Source organism: Chinchilla lanigera, unplaced genomic scaffold, assembly GCF_000276665.1.
Source record: "Chinchilla lanigera isolate Chin_1 unplaced genomic scaffold, ChiLan1.0 scaffold00022, whole genome shotgun sequence".
Lineage (NCBI taxonomy): Eukaryota > Metazoa > Chordata > Mammalia > Rodentia > Chinchillidae > Chinchilla > Chinchilla lanigera.
Window position 1 is genome coordinate 22,251,651 of NW_004955423.1, and position 18,131 is coordinate 22,269,781.

The window sequence follows — 18,131 nt, forward strand, 5'->3', positions numbered from 1 at the left end:
GGGATATATACAAATTAATTTCAAGGCACAGAGGAAAATATCGCTAACATTCCCTGGGATGAAAGAAGGATGAAGGTATAGAAAGGCCTCAGGAAAAAGTGAAAGTTGAAACTACACTGAAAGAATGTTTATTTTTATTTCTGGTAGATAGCAAGGCTTGGGTAAGACTCGATATATTTTCAGAGCTTCTAACAGCTCAGGATGAATGCATATTAGAGCAGAAGTTGTGGCATGTATCTGTAATTCATGTCAAAGAGTTCAGGATCGTGGAATCAGTGAGGGTTGAATCAAGTGTCTCAGTGGATTTACACTTCCTGGAGTTTCAAATTCTAAAAATTCTATTGAGGTTAGACCAAGGAAGAGCCCAGCAGAAGTGAGGGTCAGCAATGGTCAGGCTGGAGACATTGGATTAGGGCAGGGAGGACACTAAGACATTACCTGGGAGGACAAACATGAGAACAAGGAGGAAAAGAAAGTTGAGAACTATTTAGGAATTAGCAATCGTGAAACTATAAGAAAAAACATAATAGTAAGATAGGAATGAAGTCTAAGATTTTAAGTTTGGGTGAATAAATTATATGTACAATAATTTTAAAGGAGTGATTTGAGAAGGAAGACATTTTCTATCTCCCAATAAAATACTCTATGATACTATACCACATTTCACCCTTTACATACTTAAAAATACCCCAATGGGACAAACAGAAGCTATCTGGATATACTTCTTCATGGAACATACTGAAAGCAAGAAAACAGAGCTCTCTACAAATGACATTATTTAAAGAATATGAACATGTTAGAGGAGTTATTATTTAGAGAATAGGAACATGTTAGATTCTTTGGGTCCTATTTTGTTCTTTGCAATTCAGAAAACACAAAACATGGGGTTTACCAATAAAGGCAGTTTCTTGGACCTTAGATTTTGTTGGTTAGTAATTAACAAAACAGTATGTTAGAGCAATAAAGAATGAGCATTATACTGAAAATGCTAAGAATAAAGTTAAGTAAAAGTGCCTGTTTTACATCAATAGTTCAATACAAAAGACATTGGTATCAACTAACCTGAAAAAAAGACAGAATTTATTTTTCAATTAAAAGGAGAGCAAGGGGCTGGGGATTTAGCTCAGCGGCAAAAGCGCCTGCCTGGCAAGCGCAAGGTCGTGAGTTCGGTTCCCGGTACCGGACAAAAACCAAAAAAATAAAAAATAAAAAAATAAAAAATAAAAAATAAAAGGAGAGCAAATAACAGTTACCAAAGGCTAATGGACTATTTTAGGTTTTATTTATTTATTTTTGTTTCTTTTTGTTTTTTTTTCCCCCGGTACCTGGAATCAAACTCATGACCTCATGCTTGCCAGGCAGGCGCTTTGCCACTGAGCTAAATGCCCAGGCCCTAATGGACTATTTTAAGCAAATGGTGTGCCCTATCTCACTGACTCCTCTCTGCAACACCCTGTGAGAACAGAGCTGATCTAGAACGTACAGATCCAGAGCTAACCGAGACGAGCTCATCCACAGCCTTGTAGCTGGGGAATGCAAAGCAGAAACCCTTGTTCCTGTCCCATACCCTACTCTGGCTTCACCCTGAGTCTTTATAATTAGTAGAACATATATTTCCCTGTGATTGGACACAATTCAAATGGGCTATTAGAGAAAGAAATTCAATAAAGTAGGAATTCAATAAATGCTGAGGGGTAGCATTTTTTAGTCTTCAACTAGCACTGCGTGACTTCTTAGGCTCCTCTCGGTGGTCTTCAAAATAATCCTACAAAGCAGCTCATGGTTTCGTCTGCCTTCATCGTCTCTCATGGAGGGTGGGGCCAAGAGCAGGACAGAAGGGAGGAAGGTTTGGATTGAAAACTTACACCTCAAGGTAAACAGGAGAACAGAACTCTGTGGGACCCCCAGACCCGACCCTGGCTGCGCCCTCACATCTCCTCAGAGGCACAGAGCAGGTCTCACTGGAGAACTCAGCTCAGTTCCAACGAAGCAAAACACTTGTTTCAAGAAGGCCCTGAGAACAGGGAGAAAGTTGGAAGTGGAACTTATGACTGCAAGCCTCAATGTACTCAACTGAGATTTTGTAAGTGGGGAAACTATTGTGGATTTCCGAAAAAGGAAATTAATCCTGGAAATAAGATATTCACAAAGACAAACCTGACTCATGAGCAAAGGAGATTACAGTTAGAGGGACCAAGGGTAGTAATATTGAAGTTCTTATATGCAGGGAAGGAGGGAGAAAGAAATAAAAATCTTTTAAATAGATAAATAAGTTAACATGAAAAGAATTTAAATTAATTTTATTTGAGAATTTTGACTTATCTCCTAACGTAACCAGAGATAGGTTGGCAAAGTGTCAGACCAGCTCTTACTGCCTCTGTTCTTTGACAACAATAGATCCAAATGGACAAAATCTTCCATTCTTTACAGATCTGTGTGGGACTCTGCCTCCTTACCATTTTAAGAATCACTTTTGTAAGAGAAGATTTTTTAGCAGTTGGTATTCATCTACGATAGAAAGGAAGCAAAGGGATTATCTTATAAATGTGTAAGATACACAATGGAACAGATTGCTAATTAAAAAATCTTAGGATTTATTTCTTAGTAATAGTTTATGTAGTTTTTTCTGAACTCTGTGGTGGCTGGCTGTGTCTTTCTGACAGGGCCAGCTCATGTAACTGGCTGCAAGTGTTTTATCCCATATTGTACTTCCAAGAAATGTTTACTGTGATACCTCACAACTTATTCGTGACAGCTTCAGGCTCCTTAAAGCTTCTGTTTTTGTGTTCATGGTGCAAATGAGTATTAGCAACTGAGATTACTTTCAGTTGAGATGGGAACTGTTTTTGTAATTGTGACTCAATTTATACATGTATATTATTTATTCTTTCTAAAAGCCTTAATTTCACCAGGCCTGACCTAGACACATGGTAAAGTATCACTTGAGAAAAAAATTACAATATTCTATAACATGTAATAAAACTTCCTTATAATTCTCCAAGTTTTCCATAACAGAAAAAAGTACTTCTTTAGTCTATAAATTGCGTATAATTCCCCTTGAAAGGGAGCAAAGAATTTTAATTATTTATATGTTATCCTTTTCATAAAACTTGTATTTGTTCAGAGTTCATACAGATTACAACAGGAATATATATATATATACACACACACATATATATACACACATATATACATACACATATATTTCTCTAAATGAGCTGCTGAGATGATACTAAGTCTCAGATAAATATAACTAATTTCCCTCTCTTATTCCATTTGTACACAAATTCATACCAGTAACTTTGTAAACACTTGGGATAAAACATTTCAAAAGACCAGGAAGACTCTACTGCACATCAGCATAGCAGTTCACATGCAAGGAATGCTCTGTGTAGCATTCTGTTACATGTAAAGCACTAAAGAGAATGTGATAGTACAGGCTGCCTTCAAATGCAGCCACTGAGTTCAAATAGGGAAATACAATAGAAGGTAACAGGTAAACAGGGCACTTAACCAGACTCCTAGAGGTAAAGACCAGGAAATTGCAGGAAACCTGTCTTTTCAAGAAGATGATTATTTTTGAACATGTAGGAGGCAAAGGTGAAATATAGATAATGATTGAACTTGGAGCCTTGTAAGAAAAATAATTAATCTGGTCTTTATCTCCAAAGAAATAGCAAACCAATGGTCACTGGAATTGGGGAGGGAGTACGGTGATCCAAATGCACATCCAAAGTATCATTAAGGTACACGTGCCAGACTGTTTTTCTTAATGAAATCATCCGATCATGGCAGCATGTATGTGAAATTCTTATCACTGTGCTCAGGTTAAGCATGTCTAAATGATGACGTGGAAGTTCAAATACGCGTCTTGAGGTTACAACGAGAAAATAACATCAAAAGGTATAAACCGATGTCTTTGGTCTGGCTGCAGGTCAGCTGTGCACATTATCAAACCACAGATGCCAGCCAAAAGTAATTTGGACAGATAGTTTAAAATCTGGAAGGCTGGGGTAGCAGATGGCAGGGAAGAAATACAGATGAAACAGGAAAGAGTAATAAGAATTCATGTTGTCTAAAATAGAGGACCCTCCAAAAGACCCACACATACTTCTGTCTTATGGGATACCAGAGAAGGATTTCTGAGGAAATCTTGGCACCCATCTTTGCTTCTGAAGCTACTTCACTGCTGATCAGTCCAAAGGCCACTCCACAAAAAAATAGCCTTTATAGAATAGTTAGGGTTAGAGGAATAAAAGACCCTAAACCCTGACAAGCCCCCAAACCAAAGCTATCCCACTGAGCCGCATTTATCACAATGAGCAAATCGTTTCATCTGCCTATGAGAACCTTGAGTTGTGTTTTCTCTGCTCTTCTGCCTAGTCAGCTGGACGCCAAAGATATTATGAAGCAGAGCTAGCATCACAGATACCTTTCTGTGCTGGAGAGGCCTTGCACACACGCTGATAATGGATCTGACAAAGTGAACTTCTCCGGGTCATTGTGTGGAAAATATCACCCTTTGTCAATCAAACAAAAATGACAGCTAATGCAGTGCAACCCACTTTTGTATTCATGACTCAAATAACTGTGCGACGCTTAGATTGTGGGTAATGTGTAACTGAAAACAACAAAAATGCTTACATTTGCACGTAATTTCCCAAATTGGAGATAAGATTTTCTCTGTTAAAATAGGAAGTGAGAAATTATAAAATAATTATACTTTGATGGGACAAATCTTGAACATAAAACATAGCCATTTTAAACACAGCAGTCTTAATTTAGCCTTGGAGTTCTTTGTAATATTTCATTTGATAAAAGCATTCCACAATCATGAAATTATTTGAAAAATACTATCTTAAAGGTTAGGATATCATCTTTCAAAGTAGAATTCCAACTGATTGCAAAAGAACACTAAGGATGTACAAATGTGAATGTTCTAATGTACGTACTTCTGAAGACTTTAATTAATTAGAAATACTCCCAATTTTCAAGATTCCATCTAATAACAAAAATGTTTCTTTTATGAAGATAGGGTTCATCATAAGTCGTAGTTATAATCCAAACTTTTAGATGCAGTAGACCTACACAGAAATGAAATGTATGATTTTGAACATTAAAAATAATTCCAGGCTTTATGAACTCAAAACTACTGCAAAAATTGCGAAGTATATCCATTCTTAAAATCTGACTCAAACCACAAACCCCCCAGATCTTGACAGAAAAATAAAATGTTATTCCATAACTTTCAATGCTTAAAAACATGAATTTCAATTCCTCCAAGCTACAATAAATTGCTAATTCATCTAAATTTCCAGATGAATGTTATTTTTTCCAAGAGCTCCTCCATCTAGGGAAACAGAAGAAGGCAAAGAAAAGGTAATTTATTTGAGGAATTTATGAAATGCGCTTCAACTCAATCAAAGATGGAAACAACAAAGCCTACTGAAAAGTCCAACTGCATCATACAGAGCTGCATGGTGGCCAGAGCTTAGAAGCCAAGGCAGAGAGCCAGAACACTCAACAGTTGGTGTCTTCTGTTACACTACAACCTCTGACGCTGGTCTCCTTGAAGGCAGTTCAGATGTAAAAACTATTTTTCAGTGTGCAAATGCTTAACTCACCACCCAAGAGGTGGACAGAGATTTTTCAGTTCTTAATAAGCATCACTGAACCTCTGTGACAGAATGGATGCTTAACCATTCATCCGCATGCCATGCCAAGCTGCGTCTCATGAGTGGCTTTGGCCAATGTATTTAAATGGACGTCAAATACGCTATGTGCAAGGAGATACCCTCTTCTCATTTCAGAAATCCAGTGTAAAAGGAAGAGTCAATTGTTCTGTCCAAACTACAAATATATATAGAACTATAAATATACATAAAACTATAAATATATATAAAAACTATGAATATATATAAAAAGTATAAATATATAAAGTATATATATAAAAACTATAAATATATATGAAACATGACAGAAAAAGATGGAAGAAATTAGTATTCAGAATGAATGGGTATGCATTTGTGCTTTCTTTGCATGCAAAAAATAATTAAAAGAAAACCAAGATAATAATATAAAGTGAGTCACTCTTTTGCATACCCAATTTTTAATTTTAATTCATTTGAAGACTTATTTCCTCAAGGAGGCTTTAATCATTTTCCTTACAAAGGTATTCAATACATTTCCAGAAATTTCTATAGAGGAGTATGTGTTTGTTTTTATTAATTGATGCTCCGAGTCATTCTTCTTCAATATGTCAGCCAGTTACTTAGTTTGCATCACATTAGTGTCAGTGTTCTAGCTTATACTTGAATAAATCAGCTCTCTCCCCAGCATTCTTGAGGCAACAAATTGTATCTCCATCTATCCAGTTTCTCGCGCCAGAAATCTTGGAGTAATCCTTGACACCATACTTTTTAAATCCTTTCTATTAGCTCAGCAATGAATCCAATAACTTATACAAAGGAATTTCAGTAGCATCTACTTCTTTCCATTTCTATTACCAAAATCCTAACTCAATTTTTTATGATAAAACTTTTCCCAATAGTACATGAATAACAAAATATATATTGCTCTGGTTTCTCTGATTTACTTATAAGCCAGAGAAGACATTACTGAGTTGTTGAAGGTCAGCAGCACAGCTCTTAAACTTCTGCACTATCAAAATATACTATTTGTGCACAAAATTACAAGCTGAAAAAGTCAAAGTGCTTAAAATTTATAAAATATTCTCAAGCGAATTGGTATCTTTTAAGTAATTCTTATAACTCAAATAATCATAAACTATAACACATTTTTATATGAAGAACTAAATTGGAAGCACGCTCAGATAACATTTTTATAGTCATGACATTATAAACTGGATCTCAGTATTCCACATTCACTAACTAGAATTTCACTTTCAAATTGAGAGGAAGGAAATGCTCCATTTTTCTACAGTTACAATCTCCCGAATCTCAAAATAATAATACTTCATTTTTTGCTTAAACTCTGTACTGAATTCATGTGCACCGGGAAGACTTGACCTAGTATAGCTGTTCAGAAGCCACGGTGAGGAAGGCTCTATCCTGACATGGGCTTCTGTGATTGGTACATCAAGAAGTGGTCCAATGAGTCATGAGTACTTCCACACAGATGAGGTGCTCTTCATTTGTTTCTTTGTTTTTTTTTGTTGTTGTTTTGTTCACATTGCATTAGGCAAAGTAACTAACAAACCTAATTTCCAGGAGGAAAAGTGAAGTACAATCCTATAATGTGCTCAGAGAGGAAAGAGAAGAACTAATTGAGATGAACTACACTGAAGACTAAGCAGTCACTTCCAGGCACTCAGTAGCGTAAGTAAACCATTCAGTCATTCATTCATCCACACAACATGCATATGTTTTCAGCACTAGGCTGTAAGCCAGTTTTCTAGGAATAACAAAAGTCAAATGCGTCCTTATGTATGTGCTGATTTAAACATTTAAACAATGCTAGGAATGCTTGTGCCAACTGAGGGTGCATCTCAAAGAAAACACTGGAAGCGACCATTTGGTGATTACACACATCGCACACTCTAAAGGTTTAAAGATGTGGAGAATACAATCAGGGAATTCTAAAGTTTTATTAAACAGTTATATATTCAATATATTTCATATTCAACTAATTACTCTAAAAAAGCATTTGCCAATTAACAGTGATTGTTACTCAGCTGGAAGATAAATGTCTGGATTGCCTCACAGTGGAAGGGGCCAGTGCAGGCCCCTTTTAAGCAGCAAACCTGGGTTTTTCGTTAGCCTTCCCTTGCAATGTAAATACTAGCAGCCACTACATTTTTTAAAAATAATATTGGCTCATAGGACTATGACTCCCAATAAAGTATTCGGTCTTCTACACTGAAAGCATGCTCTTCTATCAATAGTCAGATGGTGATGTTAAAACCATTCACTAATATTTAACACAAGAAAGCACCCATCAGTGCTCCCCGAGCCCAAATACAACTTTCTTTTTCTGCACTCCTATTTTTCACACACGATCATACAAAGAAATCCTACCAGGAATAAAAGAGGAAGGAGATGAAGAACATATTCTTTTCCACCAGTTATGGATAATTGTGTACAGGGAGACAAATGATGGGCTCTATGGGCTTGGGGCTGCCTCAGTTGCACATAGGGACAAAGCAGGGATGAGTGCATCCTTAAGACTGAGTGAGCAAGTGCTCACTGCTATAGCGAGAATGTGCTCGCAAGGATTCATGTGAAAATGTCACTCCTATGGTGAGCTCTCCCATCCCACCTCAGGGCGGGGGATTAAACCCATGGTCTCATGCACACAACACAAGATATCACTGAGCGACATCCCCAGCCCTCCACTGTGAGGTACTGCAAAAATGAGATGGGGGGGGGCCTTTAAGAATTGATTAAAAGGCTGGGGGTATAGCTCAGGGGTAGAGGGTTTGCTCAAGTCTAAGGATTCAATATGATCCCGAACTGGTTAGTTGAGGAGGATACAGCCCATTCATGCGTGAATGGATTGACAGCTATCTAAACAGTCTCTATCCCTTGGGTGCAGCACTTGCCGCATGTGATCCTTGTATCCCTTTGGGTTCTTCAGAATCTTCACCAGCAAGAAAGCCCTCACCAAATGGGTCCCCCCAACCTTGTACCTCCCAACCTCCAGAACCATGAGCTGAACAAACCCTACTCTCTACAAACTACCAATCCTTAGGATGCAGTTAGACCAACAGAAAATGGATTAAGACACCAGTACATTACTCAGTTAGCAGTCAGCGTTATACCATATCTTTCTGGATAAACTTACACTGGTTAAGAAAAAGCAAAGATATATGACTTGCCAACTGCTACAGAAGACAATGGTCTCGGTCTGGGTCACAGGTAATGTTTAGAATGGGAGGCATAAAGAGCAAGTTTTTGGAACTCAGAGGTTGACACATGGATATATTTAAACAAAAATTTTAAAAGCAGCCTTTAAACACTGTTTGTTTAGGCTTTGCTCTCACCTTCTTACTCACCAGCACATTTTAATTGATTCAGTGTCAAGACATTTACCCGTGGTTTTCCTTTATCGGTGGCAAACCTACGGCACGTGAGCCACGACAGATTATATGTGTCAGCGAGAGCTCTACAAGGTTCACCATCACTGTCCATTATGCTACATTTCCTTAAGTGAGGAATATGTTACATTTACATAAATGATATGTCCCCTATCTGAATAAGGAATGTGAGACCCTTACTCTCTGTATTACCTTTTAATAAAGCAGATCAGGTTTATAATTTTTATATGGAAAATAAACATGGGTAGAAGTTCTAGGAGTTTCCTCCTGTAGCTAAGTATAAAAGAATATCTCTGCATCAGTTCCCTTTCTTTACATCCCACGTCAATGTCTACTGTGTTGGGTTTTGAGGTCATGATTTTGTCTGTAAAAAGCAAACCTTAGAAAAATAGAACAAGTAGACAAGCATCCACCATGTTTTTAAACTATACTGCATAGTTAAATAGAATCTCAGTAAATTAAATTCAATTAAAAATCCTGAAAGATGAAGCATGCATTGTGATGGGGAGGTAATCCAAAGCTTGGGCAGCAAGAAGCTCTCATCTTGTCTTACCGTTAACACAGAGGTGTAGGACACTGAGATTTCTAGTGTGCATCAGGGTGTGGGATTATAGTCACAAAAGCATAAGCGTGTTCCGCTCTATCACACCCACAGCCCCGGGCACAGTACACCGAAGCCAGCACAAGCAACAGCATCCTACGAATGAAGCCTAGCTACTGTGCTGCTAGGCAATGCACTAATTGTGTCTTCATGATGTTTCTTCCATTTTGAACATCATTTGCACTAAGAAGTTTTCATCTGCCTTTTTAAGATTATTAGATGAGACTGTGAAGGTATATCTTGCTTCATCAGTACTTCTGTTTGTCAATTTTTTATATTTCATTGTTTATAATGTAAATACATATTTAAAGAGATTTACACCATCATGCTGAAAAAGCTCTATAGTAGTTGTCAATATGTTTGGAATGTTGAAAAACATATTTCCTTAAGTTTCTCGGCAGCCAAAGCTTCTAGAAAATGTGGACTGATAATTTTAGCACTAGAAAAATATTAAGTATTCAATAATATTAACCCATATTTTGAATATGTCTTATGACAGAAGAACTAAGTTATAACAGATATAAACAGGTATTTCAAAGAAGGAATTTGCTGTTTCAAAGAAACTTCACAATGTAACCTGTGAATTTCCCTGGCTTCCTTATTATTTGCAGGAAACAAATCTGAGATATTTCAGGGTAGGAAAAGCTAGCAAGCAAAACCCATAAAGCAGGCTTCAGAGAAGGATGACAAGCACGTACAGAATGGGTCTGTTTTACAAATTCCAACTGTTATCACATTTTATCTTTCTTACTAGAATGCCCTCCTAAAGGGTTAATATCACTTTAAATCATTCTTGTTTTTGTTCAGAAAACTCATTGATTAGGTTTTAATAATAGCACTTTTAGGAAAGAATTCATTTACTTAACATGAATTGAAAATTTTTCCATCATCCAATATTCATTTAGCTAGAATTATCATAAAGGAATCAATAATTTAAGACAATACTTTAACTCTCATTAAGAGAGGACATAGTATCCAAATTTAGAACACTTCAATATTGATGGAAATTAATTTGATATTTCTTAAATAAAGGCATCTTTTTAAAAATAGAATGCTTAATGGATGTTAAATTTATTGCATTACTATCTGCCTAGACAGTTAAATCAAAGTAGAAAGATAAGGCAATTGTCCAAAATATGTAAACCAAATAAAAAGTCTTGGAAAAATACAGGCCAAAAACCAAATGAAAAAGAAATGTGTTTTGGATGATGTCGGCTGGCTACATTAATTAGATCTATTAGATTAAGTTTCCTTTTCCTCTTTCACTTTGCTCAGGTAGATAAAACGTTCTAATAATTCCAAGGGTGCAGTCTGACTGCCTGAAGTGGGCGGATAATAGATCTGGTTCCGATGTTGTTCCTCCCATGACTAGCCTTGTGACTCTAAGCAAGAAAGCAGATTTAGCTGGCCTCAGTCTCCTCTCTTTTAAAGTGAGGCCCTCTCTAGTTCTTTCCAGCCTTGAAGTGCTATGAAACAGTAAGATTACAGCTAGGTGTGCTTGTGTTGTGAAATAGAGTGATTTCAGCCATGTGTATATGTGGCATATACCCAAAGTTCAATAATCCAGTATTACCCCAAGGACATCGCTAATATTTAACACTTACTCAGAGTGGATTTAATTACAATCACTTTTATAATTGTTTTAAGAAATTAATCACACTTGTAGAGAAGAAAATTCACCATGTCCCAAATAACACTGACTCACAGTAACACTGGACAGTAAATACTTAATGGGATAAAATTGCTCAAAATGGGGCTGGGGATATAACTCAGCGGCACAGCGCCTGCCTGGCAAGTGCAAGGCCGTGAGTTCATTTCCTGGTACTGGAAAAAAAACAAAACAAACAAAAAAACAAAATAAAATTGCTCAAAATATGTGGCTGAGGGTCAGGGATGTATCTCAGGGGCGTAAGCGCCTGCCTGGCAAGCACAAGGTCCTGAGTTCGATTTCCAGTACTGAAAAACAAACAAACAAAAATATATGGCTGAAGATACCTTTTCATTCTGTAGGACTCTGCAGTGTGCCTACTGGTGGTGAACATGACACTGGGGCATGCAGAACACATCCACGGTTACTACTATAAGAGTTTATTTGCACTTTTTTACTATTTTAGTTGCATCCTCTGTATCATATTCATTCTTCAATTATAGATGGGATATTTTAGCTTTGTGTCCATTGCTCACCTTTTCAATACAAGAAATGTCTTCATCACACTTAGGCTTTATCTCAATAAAGTTCATTTTGCTTTTCCTTCCAGTATCCCACAACATAATAATGCAGCCAGGATTCTGCAAAATAGTTTGCTACTACACAAAAGCACCTTTATCTCTTTCAATAGGATAATAGCATAAACGTCCTGGACTTTTTTTCTCAATGATTAAGTCCACAGCTCTTTTCAAATCGTTTGGCATATATTTTCTCTGTTAGCTCTGTTTTACTGGTTCTTTTTCCTAGTACCATATTCTTCTCTCTCTGCCTATGAAATCACATAAAGAAGTAATAGCACTTATACTATCAGTTTGTTTGATTCTTTTCAGATCAGCTATCTCTTTTCTGTAACAGAAATGATAGCTTCTGGTTTGTTCTCATGATATTTCATGTCTTCCATCCCACAAAATTTAATTCTTTCCTTCGACTGAACACACATACACACATACGTATGTATTCTGACGTTCTGGTCAACTAAACATATTCATTATGCTACTATTTGGGGCACAATGTAACTATCTCCCAGTTTTAAATATGCCTTCAACCTTACTGAAAGTGAAGTCCAGCAAAAATACGCTGGTGCTCTGAAGAAAGGCTATATCTAAGAAACCAATACAGTGGCATTGTTAAAATATTTAAACAGATCATGTAAATGAAAACATAAATTTTAATACTTCATCTTTGGTAACTACTATTCATTTCAAGTGTAATAAAGTAAAATAATATCTTCTATAGAGACTTTAAGCACTTTATCAAAGCAGTAAACAACGCCATGAGAATCAGCGTACACAGAAAGTTCTAAATGTACTTATCAATTTTTTCCATGTATCTTTGAGTGACAAATGATTTTCCAATTATGATTAATAATTTAAGTAGCAGTCTTCTCCAGAGACTTCTTTATCAACTTTATTATTATAGTTTCAAAGTAGATGACAGTTACAGGTTCAAAACTTGCTTCACTGGAAACTTCCTGAATGTATTTTTGCATGACAGATTCTAATAGATTATTAAACATTTCTGTCATGAATTAATCATGCTATGAAAACAAGGAATAGTATTTCTTATACTAAATGATGGTCACAAAAGTAGTAGGGTGCATTACTGTCAGATGTAGGTCATTTTGTAAAGCTGGACCAAATCTTAATTCTTATTTATAAATTAGGAAGAGATTCTATGATTGCAGAGTGCAGCTATTTAATAAACACCGGGTTTTGCTGATAAAGGAGAGAGCCTGGTATGGGGGTACACCCTCAGGAGCCAAGTTCTTGACCCATCATTTTCTTGCTATGTGACAAGGTCATTCCACTTACAGTACTGGAGTCTCAATTTTCAAATATTTGAAATGGCGAGACTGGTACGTCCTACAGGTTTGTTTTGAAATAAAGTATCTGCCCCATAGGTGTTCATAGGTGGTAGCTGTCGTGATGAGCACAGCTTAGGCATTGTGTATCCTACGGTAAGACAGAGGAGAAGTGATGCTTACGGATTTCTGAGTCTAGTCCCTTAACAAGAAATAGATATATGTGATTAGTAAATGGTATTCTTTCAGAACACAGGGTGCCACCCCTCTACACAAGCACACACATACATACAACCACACCTTACTAAAGAAAAACTGATTCATACCAAAAAGGGTATGCTGCATTCTCCCAGAATGTTCACACCACCTTTCATGGGGCACACTGTCTTATAACTATAGCACAGAGATAACTCAGCAGTTCTTACTACCTCTATTTTATAATTTTAAAAGAGGCTGACTGAAATTGTTGGCAATTACATTTTACTTCTAAAAGTCAGGGTTTCTTACTCCTCTTTTACCTTCTTAGCATAATTTCCTAAAGTCCTTTCTACGAAAACACAAATTTTTCTAATGATTAAAACTTTATCACAGAACATGGTTAAATTTTCATAAAGGAGAACAATTATTGATTTGTGGTTACCATCTTCCCAAAAACGCTGGTTTACAGTGCCACTTCTCATTCTGAATTTTCAAGGCCAATTCACAAGTCAGTATTTTAAAATACGTGCAAATATGGCTAAGTTCAAGGAGCCAACCTGAGAATGTGACCAACTCTATGATGCTCACTATATGACACACTGGAAAAGGGACAGTAAAAAGGTTCACAGCGTAACATGGTTTCAGGGGAGGGAAGTAGGAATATTGGCAGCATGGAGCATGTTTACAACAGTAAAAGTATTCTATGTGACATTAAAATTCTATGTGATTCTATGTGATAAAAGTTCTTAAACATTTGTCAAAGCCCACAGAATGCCTAACAGAGGGACTCCTAATGTAAACTACAGACTTGGGTTGATAATGTGTCAGTGATAGTCCATGGGTTACAGTAAACATGCCACAATGATTTCAGAATAGCCTGCTTTTGTGTTTCCTCAGAGTAGAATGTAATTGCTATACTACAGGTTTATACTGTTATTTTTAAATTAAATTTTAGTTTTAGTATTGAAAATACTAAACGTTCCACTGACAGCCCCTAAATTAAAGTGATTCACAGTGAAAACCTCCGAACATCCTGGACTCATCTCCAGTATCCCTTTCCTTGGAGATAGAAATTATGTATTGGTCAAAAGGTTTGTCCCAACTAAATGTTCTGTGTCACAGTTTGGATCAATGGTTTTCCAATTCCTCTTGCAAATTCACATGCCCAATCAGACTCACTCCAAATGAGCTGTAGATGGTACTCAAAGAAGCCACTGCTACTGAAAAGAACAAAATTATCCAGTATCTTTCATTATTGGTGTGGTTATTATTACACTTTTGTTCAATGAACAACATATAACTCAAAAGGAACAATTTTCCAAAATAGTTATGAAAAAGTTTAAGTAAAGAAGAAAATACACTGAGAATGCAGAGATGATTCAGACGGTGATTCATGAATAGTTGGTTACTCTTTGTGGATGTTAGCAATTTGGGTATAGAATGAAGTTAACATGGGGTGTATGATCTGGTCTTATACTAAGGGCACAATCATTCAGAAAATAAAATTTGAGGGTCAATGGGTGTAATTTCGGTACATCGATTAAAATCTAATATTGCCAAGTTTTCAGCTATTCTAAAAATAGACATTTTAAGACATAGCCAAGGAGACTAGGTTATGTAACAAATATTGCCATGTATTATGGACTGGAATAATAGATATTTAAGAAATACCCTTGGGAATTAACACTAGGTAGATAACACGATTAATGACTTCTGTAACTGTAAAAATTCATAATACTATATTTTCAAAACTTTTAAAAATCCAAAGCCAACAGACACACAAAACACTTTAACCTTCTTTTCTGTACTTTATAGAGGAATTAGAAAAATTAAAAGCTCACAAAAATAAGTGAAATGAAATATTAATTAAGAACATCATAATGGCAGCCTGACGCTGCGCTGAAACTCTGAATAAAACATGGCTACTGTAATTGGACCAGGTTTGTTTCTGTATGAAGTTGTTTCTAATTCTGAAACTGCATATGTTCAGACACAAGCGATGAAGAATGCAAGGGTTGCCATGGTAAGTGCACATCTTTTCTTGGCCAGTCAATTTTTAAAAAATGTACCAAGAACTCTCACCTCAGAATATGTTATGGAAACTGCTTATGCTTTCTTTAGCAGGACATAATAACGTGATGCAATGCAGCATGGACAGAAATAGCCCATATTTAAAAAAAAAAAAAACACTTTAGCCTATTAAAATGGCTTGTAAAACATGGGAGTCAAAGTGAAATAAGCAATCTCCAAGTCACATAACTCTCGTTCAGTGTTGGGTGGAGATCCAGTTCTACTTCCACTGAATTAATAAATGGTCAAAGAGCAAAGGGCATTCCACAGGCTTGACCCACTTCAGGGACTCCAAGTGTAAACCCTGCGAAACCCACATCCAGTACACATGCATGCACTCAGTCCTGTGACTCTTACGGGAAAATAAAATAATCCCAGGTTCTCTACCTCCTCCCTCTTTCCCTGGTGTGATCACTGATTTCCAAGAATCGGGGACACGACTGCTCCACAGTCTTTTGCAGAAAGAGCTCCAGTAAGTCAGCTTAAGGATGCTTGAATGAAAGCCTGGCACTGGGACTGGGGAGGTGGCAGGATCTGCTGCCAATGACAGCAGGTTCTGAGGCGCTGGGAAACCCACGTGTGCAGGGGCAGGAGAACTTTTCCACCAGAGTCTCCCACAGGGAACGCCTCCTTTAAAAACAGGGGCCGATGGGGCAGGGGCTGGAGATGCAAGGTGGGTATTAGAAAGGAAATGTCACAGGAGCTTCACAGGCAACTCGCTATCTATGCTCTTTCGCCTCTGCTTCTCCTGTGGTCAACTTTATCATCCTCCGCCTCCTCTTCCACATATTCTCATGACATCATCATCACCATCATCATCCTCATCATTTCCTTTAAAGGGGGAGTTCAGCCGCTGGGATGCTGAGCAGCCACAGGCTCAGCCTGGAACAAAGAAAATCGAGTTCCTAATACTGTATCTCTCCCGTTGCAGGGATCACGTGTCCTGCTTTCGCTGGAATGCACTATGCTCGCCCACGCTATAAAATCTCTATTGTGCTTAGAAATTCTGCCCAGGTTAAAATGTGCTCAGATACAAACTGCTTTTCCTCCATCACGAGAGCCACATCACAAGGCACCCAGGTACCACAGCTACCTGCTGACCCAGTTACACAGCAGGTAAATTCGATGCATGGACAGCGCATTGCAAAAGTGGTCGGAAGAGAGCAGGTGGAGGACCCTTTCCTCTCACCGACTCCCACCCACCCCGCCTGCCTTTTGTAATTCCTTCTGCAGGCGAACTTCCACAGGAACGTGGGAGTCGCAGATGGCTCCTCTCCGGAGCGATTCCCTGGAGTTGTGAAAGTGACCCCTTATCTTCTCTCCTCGCACTGCGCCCTTGCGCCCAACCCCGATTGCTTTCTGACTTGGTTAGGGAGGAGACAGCGAGGCTAGAGAGCGAGGAGAGGGCGGAGGCGGGTCTTTTATTCAGCCCTGATGGCTAAGAAGTAGTGTCATGAAGCAATTTCGCTGCCATCGCGGTTATTAGGAAGTCCCACTATTTTTAAAGGCAATCTCTACAACTGCCAGCCCAACCCAAGTCCCCATTGCTGACTCTAAAAATACAGTAAGGCTAGAGACTCCAGCAGCCCATCTAAGATTCCCAGAGCGGGGTGCCAAGATTACCCCAGTCCGATAGGGTTTCCCTCCCTCTCCGCACACAGAACCTGAAACACGTCCTGCATCCTTAATGACTCCGAGAGCAGGACGCAAAGGGGCCCAGGCTGGACTGGAAATAGCGCAGGTCCGCCAGCTTCCCGCGAACACAAAGGAGACGTGTGGGCTGGAGTTGCCAGGCTCAGGGAGAGGGAGGCGTCTTTCTCTCTGACTCCGGAGGAAAGCTTTCGCCCCAATGCACCCCACTTCTTTCTGCCCCCCCCAGTCTTTCATGCTTCTTGGTCCCCTGCTTCCCCCAAAGCCCACCTTTTCCTTCCAATCCCCAAATGCCACGAAGACCATCTAATTGCATTTGTCCAAAGATCTCTCAAGACAGTAATACAACACCCTCCTAGATAAGGGACGAGTGACACCTGCCACAAGTGTGTGTGTGTGTGCGTGTGTGTGTGGCCAACACGCGCTTCACAGGTCTCTGGGAAAAAGATGACCAGAGACCCCCGAAATAATAGAGGTGCAAGGCCTAACATCGGTTGGACCCATGGTCCCAGCAGCAGCGCTCAGCACTCGCTTTTTACCTTCCCTTTTCGCAGTATGTAACCCTTTAGGGTCCCTCGCCAGCCAGCCCAGCCACTGGATTCTCCCCTGCACGCGCCCGCCAGCACCCGGTTTCCAGGTGCCCCGCAGCTCACCACCGCCGCCGCCTCCGCGGGCCACGCACGAGTCGCTCGGGGAGCGCCCAGCCTCGCGGGGTCCCGCGCACGCCTCCCGCGCCCAGGCCCCGGCCACCCCGCGCCCCCCGCGGCGCCCGGACTACTCACATCGCCCGCAGGAGAAGCTGCCCATGGGGTTCCGGGAGCGTGCGCCGCGCCGCTGCCGAGGGCTATCCCTTAAAGTGCCGGAGGGTCCGCAGTGGAGTGGGCGCGCGAGTCCTCGGAGGAGGCGGAGGCGGGCGAGGGGATTCCGAGCAGCTGCCACGCTAGACCATGGTGTCGCCGGCGCCCTTCAGGTGGCCGTCCGCAGAGGTCCCCGCGGGAAGGGCCGGGAGCGCAGAGCGCCGCGGGGGGCGGGCGCGCGTCCCCTCCCG

General features: G+C 39.2%; 1 protein-coding gene across 3 annotated transcripts in view; it reads right to left on the bottom strand.

Annotated features, from left to right (window-relative positions):
- Nucleotides 1-17,940, bottom strand: part of Lrrc7 (leucine rich repeat containing 7) — a 505,545-nt gene extending 487,605 nt beyond the window's left edge. For all 3 annotated transcript variants that reach the window (XM_013514397.1, XM_013514396.1, XM_013514395.1), the window contains exon 1: nt 17,866-17,940. In XM_013514397.1, coding sequence (XP_013369851.1) covers nt 17,866-17,867 — 2 coding nt within the window. In that variant the 5' untranslated portion in view covers nt 17,868-17,940. The remainder of the gene's footprint in view (nt 1-17,865) is intronic.
- Between the last annotated feature and the right edge of the window lie 191 nt (nt 17,941-18,131).